Source organism: Peromyscus maniculatus, chromosome 3 (genome assembly GCF_049852395.1).
Source record: "Peromyscus maniculatus bairdii isolate BWxNUB_F1_BW_parent chromosome 3, HU_Pman_BW_mat_3.1, whole genome shotgun sequence".
Lineage (NCBI taxonomy): Eukaryota > Metazoa > Chordata > Mammalia > Rodentia > Cricetidae > Peromyscus > Peromyscus maniculatus.
The window spans coordinates 116866304-116883825 of NC_134854.1; the positions used below are offsets into that span (position 1 = coordinate 116866304).

Sequence of the window (17522 nt, forward strand, 5' to 3'; positions counted from 1 at the left end):
ACCTGTAATTCTACTGTCTTTTTTCCTAGTCTTTTTATCAAAATATGTATGGGCTGTAGCAGGAATCTTAAAAAGTCTTATTAATAAAAATCAAACCTGAAGCCAGGTATTGGGGTGAACGCTGGAAGATCAGAGAGACAGAACAAGCCACAGCCACCTCACCTCACCAATTCCTCAGCTGATCTTGTTTCCTCAGACTGGAAGCCTCTGAGTTCTCATCCAAATAGATCTCAACTAAACTGTTGCTCAAAAGCCTAAAAGCTTAACCAGCATCTAGTTCCTCATCCTCATGCCTTAAATACCGTTCTGCTTTCTGCCATCAATTTCTGGGATTAAAGGGGTGAGTCACCATGCTTGGCTGTTTCCAGTGTGGCCTTGAACTCAGAGATCCAGATGGAACTCTGCCTCTGGAATGCTAGGATTAAAGGTGTGTGAGTACCACCATTTTCTGGCCTCTATATCTAGTGGATGTTCTCTTTTCTGACCCCAGATAAGTTTATTAGGGTGCACAATATTTTGGGGAACACAATACCACCACAGTGGGCATTTCATAGAAAGATGGTTGAAAAATAAGGGAATATTGGTAAAGATGCTTGTGTGGAAATGCATAACTTTTTGATATTTTTTTCCTTCTTGGTATTTTAATTTCCTTTTTAAGTACAACAATACAAAAATATTATCTATAACAGATTTCCTTTTCTTCAGTTGGTTGGTGAGGTTGGTAGATATTTTTCTCACTCTCAAGGTACTTATGGCTCAGTAGAAAATTTTTTTTTTAAATTATAAGTTAGTAAGTAGAACTGGGGAGTTGGCTTAATGGGTAAGAGTGCTTGCTGTGAAAATAAGAGGATCTGAGTTCAAATCCCCAGCACCCATGTAAGAGCCAGACATAGCTACATGTGCCTATAACCCCATTATTGGGAGGCAGTGCTGTGAAGATTACTGGGGTTCACTGGCTGACCAGCCAGCCTAGCTGAAATGGCAAGCTTCAGGTTCCGGGAGAGACTCTATCTCAACATAAGAAGGTAACAAGCATTTGAGGAAGGGACCAGGTGTTGACCTCAGGCCTCAGATGCACATACACACAACTATTGTGGAGTATTACTTTAATGATGTAAGGGTGGGTTACATTTGTTTATGTTGCCTTTGTGTAAAGACATGCCGCTTGCCCGCCTAAGGCACCTGATTGGTCTAATAAAAATCTGAATGGCCAATAGCTACGCAGTAGAGGCATAGGTGGGGCTGATGGGCAGAGAGAATAAGTAGAAGGAGGAATCTAGGCTCAAGAGAACGAGAAGAGAGAATGAGGGTGAAAAGGAGAGAGATGCCTGGGGCCAGCCAGACGCTGAGTAAGACATACAGAATGAAAGAAAGGCTAAAAACCCTGAGGCAAAATGTAGATGAAGAGAAACAGGTTCAACGAAGTTCTAAGAGCTAGTGGGACAAGCATAAGGTAAGGCCGAGCATTCACAATTAATAATAAGTCTCCATATCATGATTTGGGGGATAGAGGTCCAAGAAAGCCTGCTACACACAAGTGCTTGTGTACTTATACACACACACACACACACACACACACACACACACACACACACACACACAAAGTGAATGAGTGCAAAATGTCAGGTAAGAGTTTATTTAGGAATTAAGAATAATGAAGGACCTTTTTTTTTGTGATAGACAAGGTATAGTAATGGGAAACTATAGAAAAAAATTATAGAATGAGGGGCCAGGAGGGATTGCTCAGTGGGCAAGAATCATTCTGTGAGAGCAAGAGGAAGTGTACTCAAATCCCAATACCCATGGAAAAGCCGTAGATAGCTGTATGCGCCAGTAACCCTAATGTTGGAGGGTGGTAGCATTCTTGTCTGGATGCCTAGGTGGATCAGTGAGCTTTAGGTTCAGGGAGAGAGAGAGGGGTGGGGAGACAGAGAGAGACAGACAGACTCTGTCTTGACAAGAAAAACAATAAAAGTTTTAAGTGAAACAATAGAAAAGATATCCAGTGTCCTCCTCTGGCCTCTTCATGTACACCCATAGGTGCATGAGCTTGCCCAAGTGTACACACATACTACATATATATTATAACACATACAACACATAAAAAATAGTATCTAGTGGATACCATAAAAGATCGATTAAGGAGAATCACACATATACACATACAATTTTATAAATATATATGTTTATTTATTAGTCAGGAAATAAAAGTGCAACAGTTAGGAGCAGAGTGAAGTTGAAGGGGTCAGCAGAATGCTTAAGAGGTCACTCAGAGTATCCCAGGAGTGGTCTGAAGCCCCTCTGTTCACGTCATTGGCTTGGGGTCATTTGGGACAGGAATGGTTCCATGAAGGATAGAACTGGCCAGGGCTCCTGCCTACCCTTTCATAGCCTCTATGTCTTCACATACAATCCCACTTTTCCCCGAGTTGCCAACTTCTGTCTTGCTGTTACCATGGTAACAGAAGACTGACTTGGATATAATGGTCCTGACCTTTGCTAGACATATGTGTCTTGAGCCTCCCTAACAAAGGAGGTGGCCATATCACACTGGTGTAGCCAACAGTGCAAGGGGATGTCTGCTGGGAGGACACCCCGCTCCCTCCGCAGAAGAGGAGCATGTTTTCATGACCAAGTATGTTGGTTGATGAGAGATGCTGGAGATCAGCCCTTCTTTTCTGCTTGAGGCAGTGTGGGAGGACTTAAGGTTAGAGAGCCCGGTCTATATTAAGTGTTGAACTGCCTATCACCAAAAGAGTTTATAGACATAATTATGACTTAGGATCGCTGTTACTACTGTCTCTGATTTACACTTAGAATACATGGGAGTCTGGAGTATGCGGGTCTGGAAATGCACATGAAGGAAGGCCACAAAAAGAACCCCAATGGGGCCTGTGTCTCCGGGTGATCTGGGTGATCTCAGGAGCACTGAGCCCGTGTCTCCAGGTGATCTCAGGATCACTGGGCCTGTGTCTCCGGGTGATCTGGGTGATCTCAGGAGCACTGGGCCTGTGTCTCCGGGTGATCTGGGTGATCTCAGGAGCACTGAGCCCGTGTCTCCGGGTGATCTGGGTGATTGCAAGAGGAGCACTGGGCCTGTGTCTCCGGGTGATCTCAGGAGCACTGGGCCTGTGTCTCCGGGTGATCTCAGGAGCACTGGCCCTGTGTCTCCGGGTGATCTCAGGAGCACTGGGCCTGTGTCTTCGGGTGATCTCAGGAGCACTGGGCCTGTGTCTTCGGGTGATCTCAGGATCACTGGGCCTGTGTCTCTGGGGATCTGGGTGATCTCAGGAGCACTGGGCCTGTGTCTCCAGGTGATCTCAGGAGCACTGGGCCTGTGTCTCTGGGGATCTGGGTGATCTTAGGAGCACTGGGCCTGTGTCTCCAGGTGATCTCAGGAGCACTGGGCCTGTGTCTCCGGGTGATCTGGGTGATCTCAGGAGCACTGGGCCTGTGTCTCTGGTGATCTCAGGAGCACTGGGCCTGTGTCTCGGGTGATCTCAGGAGCACTGGGCCTGTGTCTCTGGTGATCTCAGGAGCACTGGGCCTGTGTCTCCGGGTGATCTCAGGAGCACTGGGCCTGTGTCTCTGGTGATCTCAGGAGCACTGGGCCTGTGTCTCCGGGTGATCTCAGGAGCACTGGGCCTGTGTCTCCGGGTGATCTGGGTGATCTCAGGAGCACTGGGCCTGTGTCTCCGGGTGATCTGGGTGATTGCAGGAGGAGCATGGCTGAGATGCTACCACTGCTCTGCCCCACTACACTGACACTGAACTTTGACACCTCATCTGTGGTGCTGATGTGGCTCCTGGGAATGAGGATGAAGCTGTTTTAGCAGACCGGTCGGAAACGCAGTCCGGAATGCAGGTGTAATTTGACATACTGCATCCACACACATCCATAATAACATTTGGGTGTGTAACCAGGGTCGAATACATAATGGGATAGTATGGTACTTCTTTACACTGCCTTTTCTAGATCTGGTGTATATGACACTTTCAGCGTGTCTCAGTTGTCTCGGCTCCTTTGTTGGTTCCCAGTGGCCTGGGTAGCCTCTGCCTCATGGACTGGCCAGTGCCACTTTAAACTCAGACTGACTGGCTGTGTTTAGCCTCTGGGCAGCCTGTCACAGAGCAGCCTGGACAGCGCGCTGCTCCCTGCTTTACTGACCACTTCTTGTCTTGCCTGTCCTTCAAGAGCTGGTGCTCCTCAGGGCTCCATCCTGGGCAATCTGTCCTTCTTCTGGTGCCAGCCCCCATCTGACCTTTCAGGGCTTCCGTAGTTCGAGCCATGGTATTTTTCTTGTTTGCTAGCTGTATTAGTCAGGGTTCTCCAAGGAGCAGAAATGATAGAATGAACTAATGTATACCTACATATTAGTAAGGGATTTATTAGATCAGCTTAACAGACTGTGGTCTGAGTGGTTTTAACAAACCAAATCTGAGAGTTTATTCCTGTCTTTTCCTTTGAATTTGACCCCTCTTCTCTAAGCCGTATTTATTTCCTGGCATCTTTCATCATCTTTCGTGGCGGTCTTTTAGCTTGTCTCCTGCCTTGCAGCTGATAGTTGAATCTTGCTTTTCTCCTCTCTCACACTGCACCACAGTCTTGGCATAGGTCATCGAGTCTCTGCTTAAACTCTGACTTTCTTAGTCTGTGGCATGAAGCTCAAGCTGTGTGTGGTGGTGGCTGGAGCCTCTTCATCTGATTGCCTGGAGCTCCTGACCATGACCTGATGCTTTGATAATAGGTTATGGCTTGGGTGGCTGCCAGCTGAGGGAGGCTGTGTTGACATGGGCTGGTCCCCTTAAGCACTCTGCCTTGTGCTCATGTACTTTTCCCCTTTCATTTCCTCCCCCCACCTTCCCTTGCACCTTTCTTGCCAGCTCCTTCTGGCTCATTTGGAAGGTTCTTCAACTGAATAATCTCTAACAGTTTCCCCTAGGTCTGGAGGCTCCACCCAATACCCCACTGCCGTAGACCCAATACCTCCCTTCTCTTTCCATGATTCTGAAATCCTTGTCTATCTCCCCCTCCCCCCATTTATTAAAGACAGGGCATTGTTTCTTTTCTCCTCCTCTTCTCCCTTCTTCTATTTCTTCTTTGACAGGACAGTGTTTCACATAGCCCAGACTGACCTTGAACTCCTTACATAGTTGAGGATGACCTTGAATCTTGTGATTCCAAATTCTGGTATTACAGGCATGCATCAACACACTGGTCACAGCACCAATACACTGGCTAAGAAGGCAAACCTTATTCATCATTACAGTGGAGGTCATGTGCAGTGTCTGCCCCAATATAATTTTTGGAAATGAGTTAATTTTGAGGGGAGATTGGGTGGAAAGATGTTGAACTCCACTGCAGACATTTTGGGGGGGGGGTATTGTGGGATTCAAATACTTGGTGAGTGAAGAAATGGAAATTAAATTTTATTGTTTTATAAATGTCTATTTTGGGAGAGATGTAATTTGAGGTAATGATTTCTTCATTAGAACCATATCTGTTGTATGTCAACAAAAGGCATCAGTGCTTTAAGCTTTCAGAGACTGTATCCATGCCAGCTGGGTCCATAGCACATACAGATACATCATGTCACCTTTTTGTCCTTGCATCTTGAAGTGCTGAGGCATACATCTGTTCTGTGCTAAGGATAGTACCAAAGAAGAATTTGTCACTTATAAAAAAAAACTACTGTTTGCTTTTATAAATAAAGTTTTATTAGAACAAGCACAAACTGTTATTCACATGTCATTGTCTCTGGCTTCTTTGTACTAAAAACAGTGTGGTTGAACCATTGTAACAGAGGCCATGAAGCTTGCAGAGTCTAAAATGTTTGCCACTGATGTTTTTGACATCAGAAGTTTTTAACTCTTAGAGCCATTTAATTTTGGAAAGAACAAAACCTCTTTTGCTATATCCAATTAGATTAGGATCTGTGATTAGAAATTAGAAGGATCTGCTTTGAAAGAAGTAAGCCTCAGCTGCATGAAGCTGTTGATAGCAGTTTTCCTCCAGCAGCCTTTATAGCTCTGTGAAGCGTAGCCAACTGGGAAGAATCCACCCCGTTAGCACCAGCTTGATAGCTCCCTGTCCTGTGACCCAAGTATGTATTGTCTTCAAAAGTTCTGGTGGGCAACCAAGAACAGTGGCAAAAGCCTGTTGTCTTGGGGGTCTCCAGGATACTCTCATGAACTACTCAAGTGGAGGTATCCCATACCTGACACTGGGCTTTTATTTGGGCAAGCTATGGCTTTTGGAGAAGCAGTATGTCCTTGGGTAACTCCAAGGAAACATTTTTTATGTGAGAGAGGGAGAGGGAGTGTGTGTGTGTGTGTGTGTGTGTGTGTGTGTGTGTGTGTGTGTGTGTGTATGTGTATTTAGGAATCTTAATTGACCTGATAAGATAATACATCTGTGTAATAATGGCATGCATGTTATGGGAGTAACCATTTGTTTCTTGTTTAGATTTAAAGCCTATTCAACAGGAGGAAACACATATAACCATGGCCAAGAACCCATGGTTGGGAGGCTCATAGGCCCCAAGGGTAAACCTACTGTTATTTTGATAAATGGACATAGTGTGCAACTGCCCCCTAAAGTCCTATATCTATACTCATAGATTAGTGTAGCATAGCATCAAAGATATTTCTCTGTTCAGAGGATAGCAGTTAACAAAGAAACTCACACCTGATCAGAATGCTGTGGCGTGCTCAGCTAGAAATGGTACATCTATACCACATCCCCTCCTCCCAGAACTCAAGAAATGTCATGGAAGAAGGGGCAGGAAGATTTTAAGAGATCAAGAAGGACTGGGGCAAGCAGTATCTTTTAGACAAGACTCATCGAAGCTGTGGTTGCCTGCACAAGACCTACACAAGATCAACATTCTAGCATGGAGTGGAGGGGGCTCACCAACCCCTTCTCCTAGCTGAGAAACTTTAGAGAGTTGATGGCCCCGGAGGGAGGGAGGGAGGGAGGGAGGGAGGAGAGGGAGAGTTAGTTTTGTTAGGAGCATGGCCCCTGGCAGGTCAACCATGCGCCAGTAGCTCGTGCCACACCTATACACATGTAGGCAGCACTACTAGACTCATGGGTTATTTAAAAAAACAAAAAGGACAGGACGTAAGGTTGGGAGGGGATTATGCCGGAGGTAGATAATCATATTTCATTGTATACATGTATGAAATTCTTAAAGAATAGATAAAAATACTATATTTTAAAGGAAAAAAAGATAAGCTTTGGCCAGGCATGTTAGTACATGTGTGCCTATAATCCTAGCATTTTGGAGGTTGAGGTAAGAGGATTATGGACTAAAGGCTAGCCTAGCCTACATAATGAGAGCAATTCTATTTTGCAACATAGTTTATCTTGTGGTACTAGAGATTGAACCTAGGGCATGCTTACTAGGTAATGGCTGTACAACTTCAGCCCTCTTACTTTAGTTTTTGATGCACGGTCTTGCTAAGTTGTCCAGGGAGGCCTTAAACTTTGGATCCTCTTCTCCCAGCCACCCCAGAAACTGGCATTATAGACCTGTGCCACCAAGCCTCGCTGTATGTGTCACTGTGTGGGAGCCCACGGGGGTTTCCTGATTCACCAGGAAACTGAGCTTGCTTTACCCAGCAGGGCTGCATAAGGGGATGGCTTGACTATGTGCGTGGTTACCAGGTGTTTGGAAGGGTCTGCACTTGGCTGTGCTAGGGGGAGGTCTATCTCTCCACCCCTTGGCATTCCTTTAAAAAGCCTTGTAGAAGAGACAGAAGGGGCCGGTGGATTAGGATCCAGGCCCTCCTGAGGCTATCCTGTGTTTCTATCTGTCTCCCTCTCTCCCCTCTATATTTCTATCTAAATGTCTTATCCCTCACTCCTCAAGAGTACCCTGGGGGGGGGAGTGGGGGATGGTCCCCCACATTACTTAAAGAAAGATTATCTGCATTTCTTGTCATCCCTTACACATAAATATATATTCATATTCTAAAAGCTGAAATTTAGTGCCGTCAAGCGTATGTAAGATATTGGACACCAAGATGTAGAAAGCATTTGTCCATCTGGAATATCACTGTGCTGAGGCTTCAGCTCATGTCTTTCCTTTAAACAGTTCAATGATCCCTCTGTGTCTTCTCCCCCATGACTGGGTACCTGTCCCCACTCCGCCTTCCGGTCTGAACAGTTGCTCAGTCTTCTGTTTCTGAAAGTAGGCTGCCAGCCTTTACGGCGTTGAACCCTCTTCACTTTCCTGAGGACAGTCTAAGAATTGCTTGTTGACTTAGCTAGGTGTGAAGTTGGCTCATCAGGACCAGTGTCGGCTGGGGTAGTGGTGCTGGATGACTCCTCGGTTGTGTGGGGGAAGGAAGGCCTAGGTGCCAGGCTTGCTTGAGAGTTGGTGGAGACTGGTATGAGGTGGGGAAGAATAGGGGTGCCAGCTTCCAGTCAGCCTTGCCTCTCCTGGTGTGTTATTTCCGGTCAAGCAAAGGTTGTTCTGGTAGATTCCTTGGTGAAACAGGGTTGAAAAGTTGATTATTGTGTGAGTGGGGGATTCATGAGAATTTTCTTCCTACCACTGAGTGGTGTGTACATATGCGTGCAATGTGGTGTCCAGAGGTGAGTAGATCTCATTCAGAGGAGAGTTTTGGCACTGATGACACTGTGTGTTCTCGAAGGTTCAAGAATTTTAGGTTAATAAAAGACTTTGACACCTCACATTAAACCTTAAGATTATGTTTGCATTATTAGTTTTGCTTATGAAAAGATGTCAGTTTTTGCAACAGCAACTTCCTTTTCAGATATAATTAAATGTTTATATTTTAGGTTGCCTGCTTGATTCGAGTTCCTTCTGAAGTGGTTAAGCAGAGGGCACAGGTGTCTGCTTCTTCAAAAACCTTGCAGATTTTTTCTACTATCTTAAAGGAAGAGGTAAGGCTGCTTCCTTCTCTGTTGAGGGAGATTTTAGTGAGAACACTGGGCTTATTGCAGGACCTCGGGAAACAAGGGTGGCTTTAATGTCTAACTACAGTAACTTGTTTGCTGGGACTATCCTTTTCTTTGTTTGTGGATTTTTATTCCCCCCTCCCCCCCCCCTTTTTTTTTTCAAATTTTGAAGCAATCATGTATTGAGTACCACTGCAGCATATCCCCTGAATGTAATCTGTCTTAGGCATCAGAATCAGACAAACTCATTGTGAGATGGAACTAAGATACTCCTTTAGAACATTGCTGCAGAATTTGAGGGCCCATGGGAAAGAAGCAGCATTTAATATGAAAATATAACATAGTGGGCTGGTAATTATCACCAGCATCATAATGTTATATGAAATTGTCATTTCTCCTCTGGCATGGGGCCACAGGCCTTTAATCCCAGAACTCTGGAGGCAGAGGCAGGTGGGCTTTTTAAGTTTTGAAGCCAGCGTGGTTTACACAGTGAGTTCCAGGCTAACTAGGGCTACATAGTGAGATCCTTAAACAGACAAACAAAAACAAACAAGTAAGAAAATGTTCGTTCTCTTTCTGATCAGTGTTGGCTGTGATCAAATCTGCCCTTTTAGATACATGGCTATTAGGAATGCTGCTGATTTCTTTTTATCAGTTTAGTGGAAGCCTCTGTTGTTCTGTTTTTCTTTGATATATGAGTCAAAGTCTTGCTGTATTGCCTCAGGTTGGCCTTGAACTTCTGGAGTTATTCATTTTTGCTGCCTGGGCTCCTGAGTGGCTGTGGCTTCTGCCATCATGTAGTGTCTTTTCTTTTTTTTCCCCCTTAAATAATGTGAGCCAATCTTAGTTTAGATTTAAAGAAAAAGTTATTTGTTTTGGAGGTGAGGACTTCCTGTGTGGTCCTGGCTGGTATTCAGTCTCCGTCCTCATCCTCCTGAGTGCTGAGATGACAGGTCTGTGCCACCACATCCCTCATTTTTCTGGGCTGTTACCGGTTGCAGGAATGAGGTCAGTATAGGACTGCTCACTGGACTATGTGTTTGCCCAAGCATACAACACTAGGCTTACCTTTATAGTTTTTTTTTTTTTTTTTTTTTTTTTGGTTTTTCGAGACAGGGTTTCTCTGTGTAGCTTTGCGCCTTTCCTGGAGCTCACTTGGTAGCCCAGGCTGGCCTCGAACTCACATAGATCCGCCTGCCTCTGCCTCCCGAGTACTGGGATTAAAGGCGTGCGCCACCACCGCCCGGCTAGGCTTACCTTTAATATATACTTTATTGAGAGATTATTGACCCAGTTCTGAAATAAGTCCTCTTTTTACATTAAAGGAGGATGGACTGGCTTTTGGAAATATATATAATGTAAATGTTATCAAAAGATAAAATGCTGTTACTTAATACCATGTATCTTGTTTCTTTATTAGAGATGTCAACTTTAAGGGAGCTAACCCCGAGCTTGTGTGCCTTAAGCTGGTTTAGAATGTTTAACTTTAGAAAACTGTGGCCAAGGAATGTCTTAGAACTCAAATTTTAGAGCAGGCCAGTCTCTTTCTAGAATGTTCCTCACAAAATCTTTGTTGTTCCAACTTTCTGATTGCTTGGCTCTTGTTTGTTTCAGGGCATCCAAGGACTGTACCGAGGCTACAGAAGCACAGTGTTGAGAGAGGTAATGTGGATATTTTATTTGTGCTGAAATGTGGTGGTATTTTATTTGTGCTTTAATAAATAAAGCTTGCCTAGAGATCAGAGGAAAAACCAAGTCATTATAAGTAAACACAAAAGTCATGCAATGTTAGCACATGCTTTTAATTCTATCAGCTGGCAGGCAGAGATTTGTCTGGGTCTCTGTGAGTTCAAGGCCACACTGGAAACCACCAGGTGTGGTGGCACATGCCTTAAATTCCAACACTAGTTAACCATGGAGGTCTGGACAGACAGACAGGAAGTGACAGAGCTGGGCAGGAAGATGAAGTGTTGTAGCTGGACAGAAAGAGCAAATCAGATGGCAGAACAGTAAGGAATATAGGTGTGGGTAGACAGGAAGTCACTCACATTTGGAAGCTGAGGTATCGGTGAGGTAAGGTTAGCTTGTGGCTGTTCCTATTCCTCTGATCTCTCTCAGGCTTTAACCCCAATTTCTGGCTCTGTGTTTTTTATTTAATAAGATCATTTAGAAATTCATCTACAAGGTGGGTGGCCTTTGATTGGTGACCCTATGTTTCTTAAGAATCAGAAGTAGAGTTGGAGAACTGTCTTTAGAAAGCAAAAGGAGAATGCCATCACTCAGAAACTGTTTAGTTGCACCTTGGTTCTTCCATTTAGAAGAATGCCATGGGTCGCTCGGTGGGCTGCAGTCATTATTACTCTAGGTGACTAAGTGTCTGGTAGCTGGAATAGTAAAAACACAGCAAGAAGCCACCACGGGGAGGTAGCTTTTGGTTCCCCGATGTGAAAGGCAGTGGCCTGGGGACTCTGTGGGGAGAAACCTGGCGCTTTCCTCTTGGCCTTCTAACTAACATGCTGTACTGGGTGTTTTGGAGTGGGCTGGGGCGGGAGAGGGAGCGGAAAGCAAGATTTGGCCCTCAGTAATGACGTCACTAGTTACTGTAGACAGCATGCTTTAACCTTTGCCTTCCAGCAGGGAGACTGGAGTTTTACATAGTGAGATGTGAGAAGTGGTTTTGGTCCAGGACACAGTTTTCCATGACAGAAGGAAGAACTTGATGATGTTTCCTCCTCTTCTTGGAGTTCTGGGACTAAAACATTTTAACTTGTAAAAGTATTTCCAGTGTAAATAACCTGGGAGTTAGTAGAGTATTAAAATTCTTTGAAAGCTCTTGTTGGCACTCCCTGTGGCTCGCAGGCCTCCTGAGGGCACACAGACAGTGTGTGGTGTGGCCTAGAGCTTTGGCTTTTGGGAGGTAACCCTGAAGGGCTGCCTGCCTTACTGTGGGGCCTGACAGCGCCTTTCTTTTTTTTTTCCTTTTTTTTTTTGCAAACCAAATGTTCTACATTCTTTGCCATTGTCTGTCAGAAATGCCACCTGTGTGAGCCTCCTTCTGCCCTTTCTTTCTGACTCACTGTACCTGTGGTATTTGCTCACCTTACACCTGGATGCAGGAAAAAGTGGAGGAGAAAGTAATCAACATTTTTTATTTTTCTGAAAAGGGCTGAATAAATGAATATATTTCCATTCCAGAGAGTGCTAGTTTTGCATACAAAGAGATAAAACACATGCTCACAACTGTTGTTCCATCCTTTCAAAAATTTGTTTTGACATATGTCGTGCTAGTAATTAATTTTTTGGCTGCAATCCTTGTGAATTGTATGACCTTACCGAGATGACTTTGTTTACTCAAAATGCAGAGCTTTGTAGGCAATTAATTGGGGTCTTGTGCATTCTGCGAGCTCATAAAGGAGCCTTCAGAGCTGATTTCAGTTGAGGTGTTGCTCTGTGCATCGTCTCAGCTGGGATGGAGGGAATTACCGCCGAATGAAATGCAACTTCTTCTCCAAGTGAGACAAATGAGAAGTGATGTGCCTGCTTTAAACAACAGTGCTGCATTATGAGCAGTCTCAAGCCCTGCATTATCCTGACAGTAATATCAAATCTTTTTGTCTAGAGCCCATTTGATTGTTTCAATAAGAAATACATAGAAGCTTTAGTGAGAACCACCAGGAAATGGATACGATTTGTTCAGTGTGCAATTTTTTCTTTCAGATGGTTTTATCTCACTAGCAGTAGCCTTTGGGAGGGGACTGAAGTTTGGCTCCATGAATTAGAAGCAAGATGTGTGTTTTCTGGGCCCTGTGAGCACTGTCACACATGGTGCTGTGTTTGATGTCTGTAGAGGTTGTCTACTTAGCCATCGTTCTCCTGAACTAGTCCGGTTTCTGTGAATTTTGCACTGAGTCTGAACAAGACTATTTACCTCCCTTTTCTCTGTTCATCTTTCTCATGGACTTGACCAAATTAGATATGACTGAGCATCTTGGTGTGTTGGGGTTATTGCAGTAAGATGGAAATGGGGTGCACAGTCATATTCGTGGGTGTAGTCAAGATGATTTCAGGTTCATTGACCTGAAAGTTCTGTGCAAATTAGCCTTGTGCTGTTGAATGTGAACTAGAAGGACTTGGGTAGGGAAAGAAAGCAGAGAAAAGAATCTGTTTCAAAAGAACTTGCAGTGAGTTGAGTTCAGCTGATGCCGTTATCTACAAATTCTACTTAGGGTTATGCAGAACAGCTCTGCCCTGATGGGGACGCAGAGGGGAGTCTTCCTTACCATGCATTTAAGGGCTTGTGGGATGCACCTGGGTGCACTCAGCATTTGTCACACTAATAAAAGTAAGCCTTAGGGCTGGGAAGGAGGGTCAGCTGGTAAAGTACCTGCCACACAAGAGTGAGGACCTGAGTTGGAACCACCCAGAACCTACATCAAAAGAGGGTTGTATTGGCATTTGCCTATTATCCCAGGATTGGAGAAGCAGAGGTAGCCAGATCCCTGGCACTCACTGGTCACCCAGCCTAGCAGAACTGTTGAGTTTGGAGACTGTGTTCCAAAAATGAGTGGGAAAGTGATTGAGGAAGACACCTGATGTTGACCTCTGACCTCCACATGCTCACACATGTATGCATGCATACTTGCATACATGTGCATGTGAGGGTACGCACATGTACACACAGACAGACACAAAATGAGCCATGATTCTTGGAGGCTTGCAGTTAGAAGTAGTCAAAGAGAGAAGTAGCTGTGCTGGCCTGAACAAAGACAGGGAAGGAGTGTGAGTGTGTGGTGCATGTCTCAGTAGAATCCAGGATTTCCTAGGTTTCCCAGATGACCCTCAAGCTAAGGAAGGATGCTTTCAGAGAGCACCAATAAGGTGGGGTGCTTGCAAGGAGGAAAATGAACTTCTCACCTCAGATGCATGTTTGCTGGAAGGCTGGAGGGGAAGACACGAGAGATGCCCTAGAAAGCCTGACTTTATGTCCTAGAGCAGGAGTTTCCAGTTTGTGCTTTTGCTGCTCAGACCTGAAGGGATGGCACTATTGGTGCCATTTGGGTTGTAGATGTTGCCATATTAACAGTGAGTAACTCCTGGTTTCTTGTACAGCAGTGCAGCCACTCAGTAGTTTGAAGGTAAATAAAGATACCCCCGCCCCTGACTTACATGCAGGTGGAATGGATTGTCCAGCCGTTCTGTAAATTTGAGGCCCCAAATTGAGATGCAGAAGTCATTAAGTAGCTCACTCTCATGATCCCTGTCAGGCAATAAGCGTTCCCCTTTAGGAACTGTGGGTTGTCCTTAAAATTTCTTTTCTGATTCTGTTGTCTGCTCTCCTCGGTGTCTCCCCCAAACTCTTCATGTTGTTATGTCTCCTGAGTGCCTACTAGGGCCATTCATTTGATCCTTCGGGCTCCGTTTCATAGTGATGATGTTTGCTAACCAAATATATTTTTGGATCATTTGATTCTTCTTTATGATTATACAAATGAGCCTTTGTTTACTTAGCCAGTCCCCCATTGGTGGCCATTACAGATGCACCCCAATGTGTAATACCATTTGTGTACCATCTTGTACACATGGGTTGGGTTCTTGGTAGATTACGTGGCAAGACATATAATGATTTGGCTAAACAAATAAATGTGTAATTTTGACAGATGATAGAAAGTTAAGTTTGGGGAAGTACCAGTCTGTATTTTTGCTGAGAATTCAGATGCTCCCTTGTCCTGTGGCTTACTGGTGGTGCTAGCAGTCTACGAGCTGAAAATGATGCCATTGTCTTAATTTTAAGTAAGACTTAATGTATTAATATGTGTGTTAGAACTCTTGTTTATTAGGTTATTTGAATTATCCACCAATCTTTGGAGAATTAATCCAGGGGATATATGTAAATCTCTTTTGTCATGCCTCTTACCTAATAGGAACTCAAGAAACATGAACTAAGTTTGTATTCTTGGTCATCAAGAGTCTTTAAAGTTGGAGGCAGGGGGATGACTAGTTCAAGGCCTGTATGAGGGATATAGCAAGATCCTGTCTTCAAAAAAAAAAAAAAAAAAAAAAAAAAAAGCCAGAAAAAAAGCCCTTAACAGTAAAAAGACGCCTACCTACCTGTAGGATATAACTCTGCCCCCATCTGTGTGCAGGGGCACGTACCCATTTCTGATCCCCATTTCCCCCACTTTGCTAGGAACTTCGCATACTCTGTCTTACTGAGCTCTTAGGTAGCTAGGTAAGATGTCACACAGTAGGACAGCCGACCAGGACACCCAGACTAACACTGACTTGAAGTTAAGTTCTTGTCTCCGGAAGCCCCTTGGTTCTGTCTACATTTGAATGTGTACCTGTGGTTCATGATAGCAGGTGTCGGAAAGAGGGGCCCAGGACTGCTGTTGCTGATACAGCTGCTCAGCCAAGCATCCAGATGCTTCATCCAGATGCCTGGGAGACAGGACTTTTATCATTGTAAATATAGTGTGGGGCATCGTTACTCTAATGGTTGACCTTTCAAAATCATTAATATGAGCAGGTCAGGAAAACTTGTATTTCGTTGCTAATTTACTAGAAAAGGCTAATTTACATGTTTCAAATAAGAGCACCGTCTTGGTTTGCTTTCTATTGCTATGATAAAAACATTCTGGCCAAGAGCAACTTGGAGAGGAAAGGGTTTGTTTTCCATGTCAGTCCATCATTGAGGGAAGTCACTCAAGCAAGAACAGAAGCAGAACCCATGAAGGAATTTTGTTGATGGGCATGCTCTCCACGGCTTGCTCAGCCTGCTTTCTTATACAACCTGGGACCACCTGCCAAGGGGTGGCACTACTCACAGTGAGCTAGGCCCTCCCACATCAATTATTAATCAGGAAAGTGCCCCAAGGTTTGACTGTAGCCCATCTGGTGGAGGCATTTTCTCAGCTGAGGTCCCTCTTCTCAGGTGACTCTAGCTTGTATCATTGTTGCCAAAATATTACCCAGCACAATGATCCATTCAAAGAAAGCCTTTTGCTTTGCTAGGATTGTTCCGAGGGCTTGGTAGGCAAGCACACTGTCTACCCCCGAGGTGCATCTTCAGCCTGAGTGAGGGACTTTCTGAATGGGTCCTGCCTTTCCATGTCCTCTTTTGAAGAATGATGTGAAGCAGCTGCCTAGAACTTTACCACTTGCGGCCATTAGGTCCGTCCCCTGCTTCCCACGTTCTTGGTTGTTCTCTTGACTGTCTGATCAGAGAGGCTTCCTAGCTGTGTGTCCCAGCATGTGTCTATGACAGTGTTTCTTTGGTTTGCCTCATTGCTTCACCTTCAGTTTCTCCTTCCTGTTTCCAGTGTGCGGGTTTTTTGTTTCGTTTTGTTTTTCCCTTTTTTTTCAGACAGTCTGCATTTCTCTCGAAACTGTTGTCTTTTCTCTCCCTTCGCATGCTGGTTCTCTAGCCTACAGAGTCTACACAGTGGGCTCTCAATAAATGTGTTGGTTTCCTCATTCCGGTAAGCTCCGCTCTGTTTTGTTCCCATGCTACCAGACACCAGTTCCTCTCTGAAGGGCGAGGCAGCTCTAATTGGGGCTGGAAACAGTCAAGCAGTGGCTCTTCTGATGATACGCTGCTTGTTAGGATCTGCACACTTGCTAGGCAGTGAAATTCCAAGTTGGACATACTTTTCCAAGATTTCAATTTTCTTAACCCTTGGAAAAATTATTTTTGTAAGTCTGGCTTTGTTGGAGGAGGAGTGCTGTAGGTATACACCGATCTACATCTCAGTGATAGTCAAATGCAGAATGACCAGCAGCCTTTGCAAAGTTTTAATGCAAAGTTGTCTTTCAGTTATAATCGAGTGCAAACACACTGAGCCCAATTCTAATCCTCTAGAATTCATTTTATTAACTATGACTAAATAGAACATCTGTTTAAAGTCCATAATGTTGGCTTCATGGGAAAAGAAAAGAAAATCCCTGTTTGTCTTTGGAATTTGTCCATTGCCTTCTCATTCAGTAAACGTGTACTAAGACATTCTTATTAATGGGAATATTAAACAAATGAAAATGAAATTTTCCCTTTAATTGCAGAGGTTTATAGGATGAGTCACTTAATTGCATTTGCATTATTGTAACTACTGGAGAGACCTGTGAAGAATGACGGGTAATTCATTCAGTTAATCCTTTAGTGTAAGATCTTGACGTCACTGTGCTCCAGCTTGGAGTTTAGCCTACAGTTTTCACAATCTCTTCAATAAACATTTTTAAGCAGAACAATTTAGTAAAATTAACTTAATGTAGAAAAAAATAATTTTAGTCCTTTACTGGATGTATTGTTAGGTTCTGTTTACAGAAGCCAGCTGCTGTTTACTTTTCTTAGTCTTTGGACAATTCTGTTCTCACTGTAAAGTTTCAGAAATGCCTTGGCTTGCCAGATGGCCCAGCTGATAAAGGCCTGGCACCCCGAGTTTGATTCCTGGACCCCCATGATGGAAGGAGAATTGGCTCCCATAAGTTGTCCTCTGACCTCCACACTTGCACCGTGGTACTCTAATGCACACACAGACACATAGACACAATAAATAAAATGTGATAAAAAGGAATTAGGGAGTCCTCACATACTTCTCTG

General features: G+C 44.3%; 1 protein-coding gene across 3 annotated transcripts in view; it reads left to right on the forward strand.

Annotated features, from left to right (window-relative positions):
• Slc25a26 (solute carrier family 25 member 26) overlaps window positions 1-17522 on the forward strand; it is a 124462-nt gene that overhangs the window by 31560 nt on the left and 75380 nt on the right. For 2 of the 3 annotated variants that reach the window (XM_006972567.4, XM_015989225.3), the window contains exons 4-5: window positions 8810-8914; window positions 10544-10591. The exons of the other annotated variant lie outside the window; for it this stretch is intronic. In XM_006972567.4, coding sequence (XP_006972629.1) covers window positions 8810-8914; window positions 10544-10591 — 153 coding nt within the window. The remainder of the gene's footprint in view (window positions 1-8809; window positions 8915-10543; window positions 10592-17522) is intronic. 3 annotated transcript variants of the gene reach the window in all.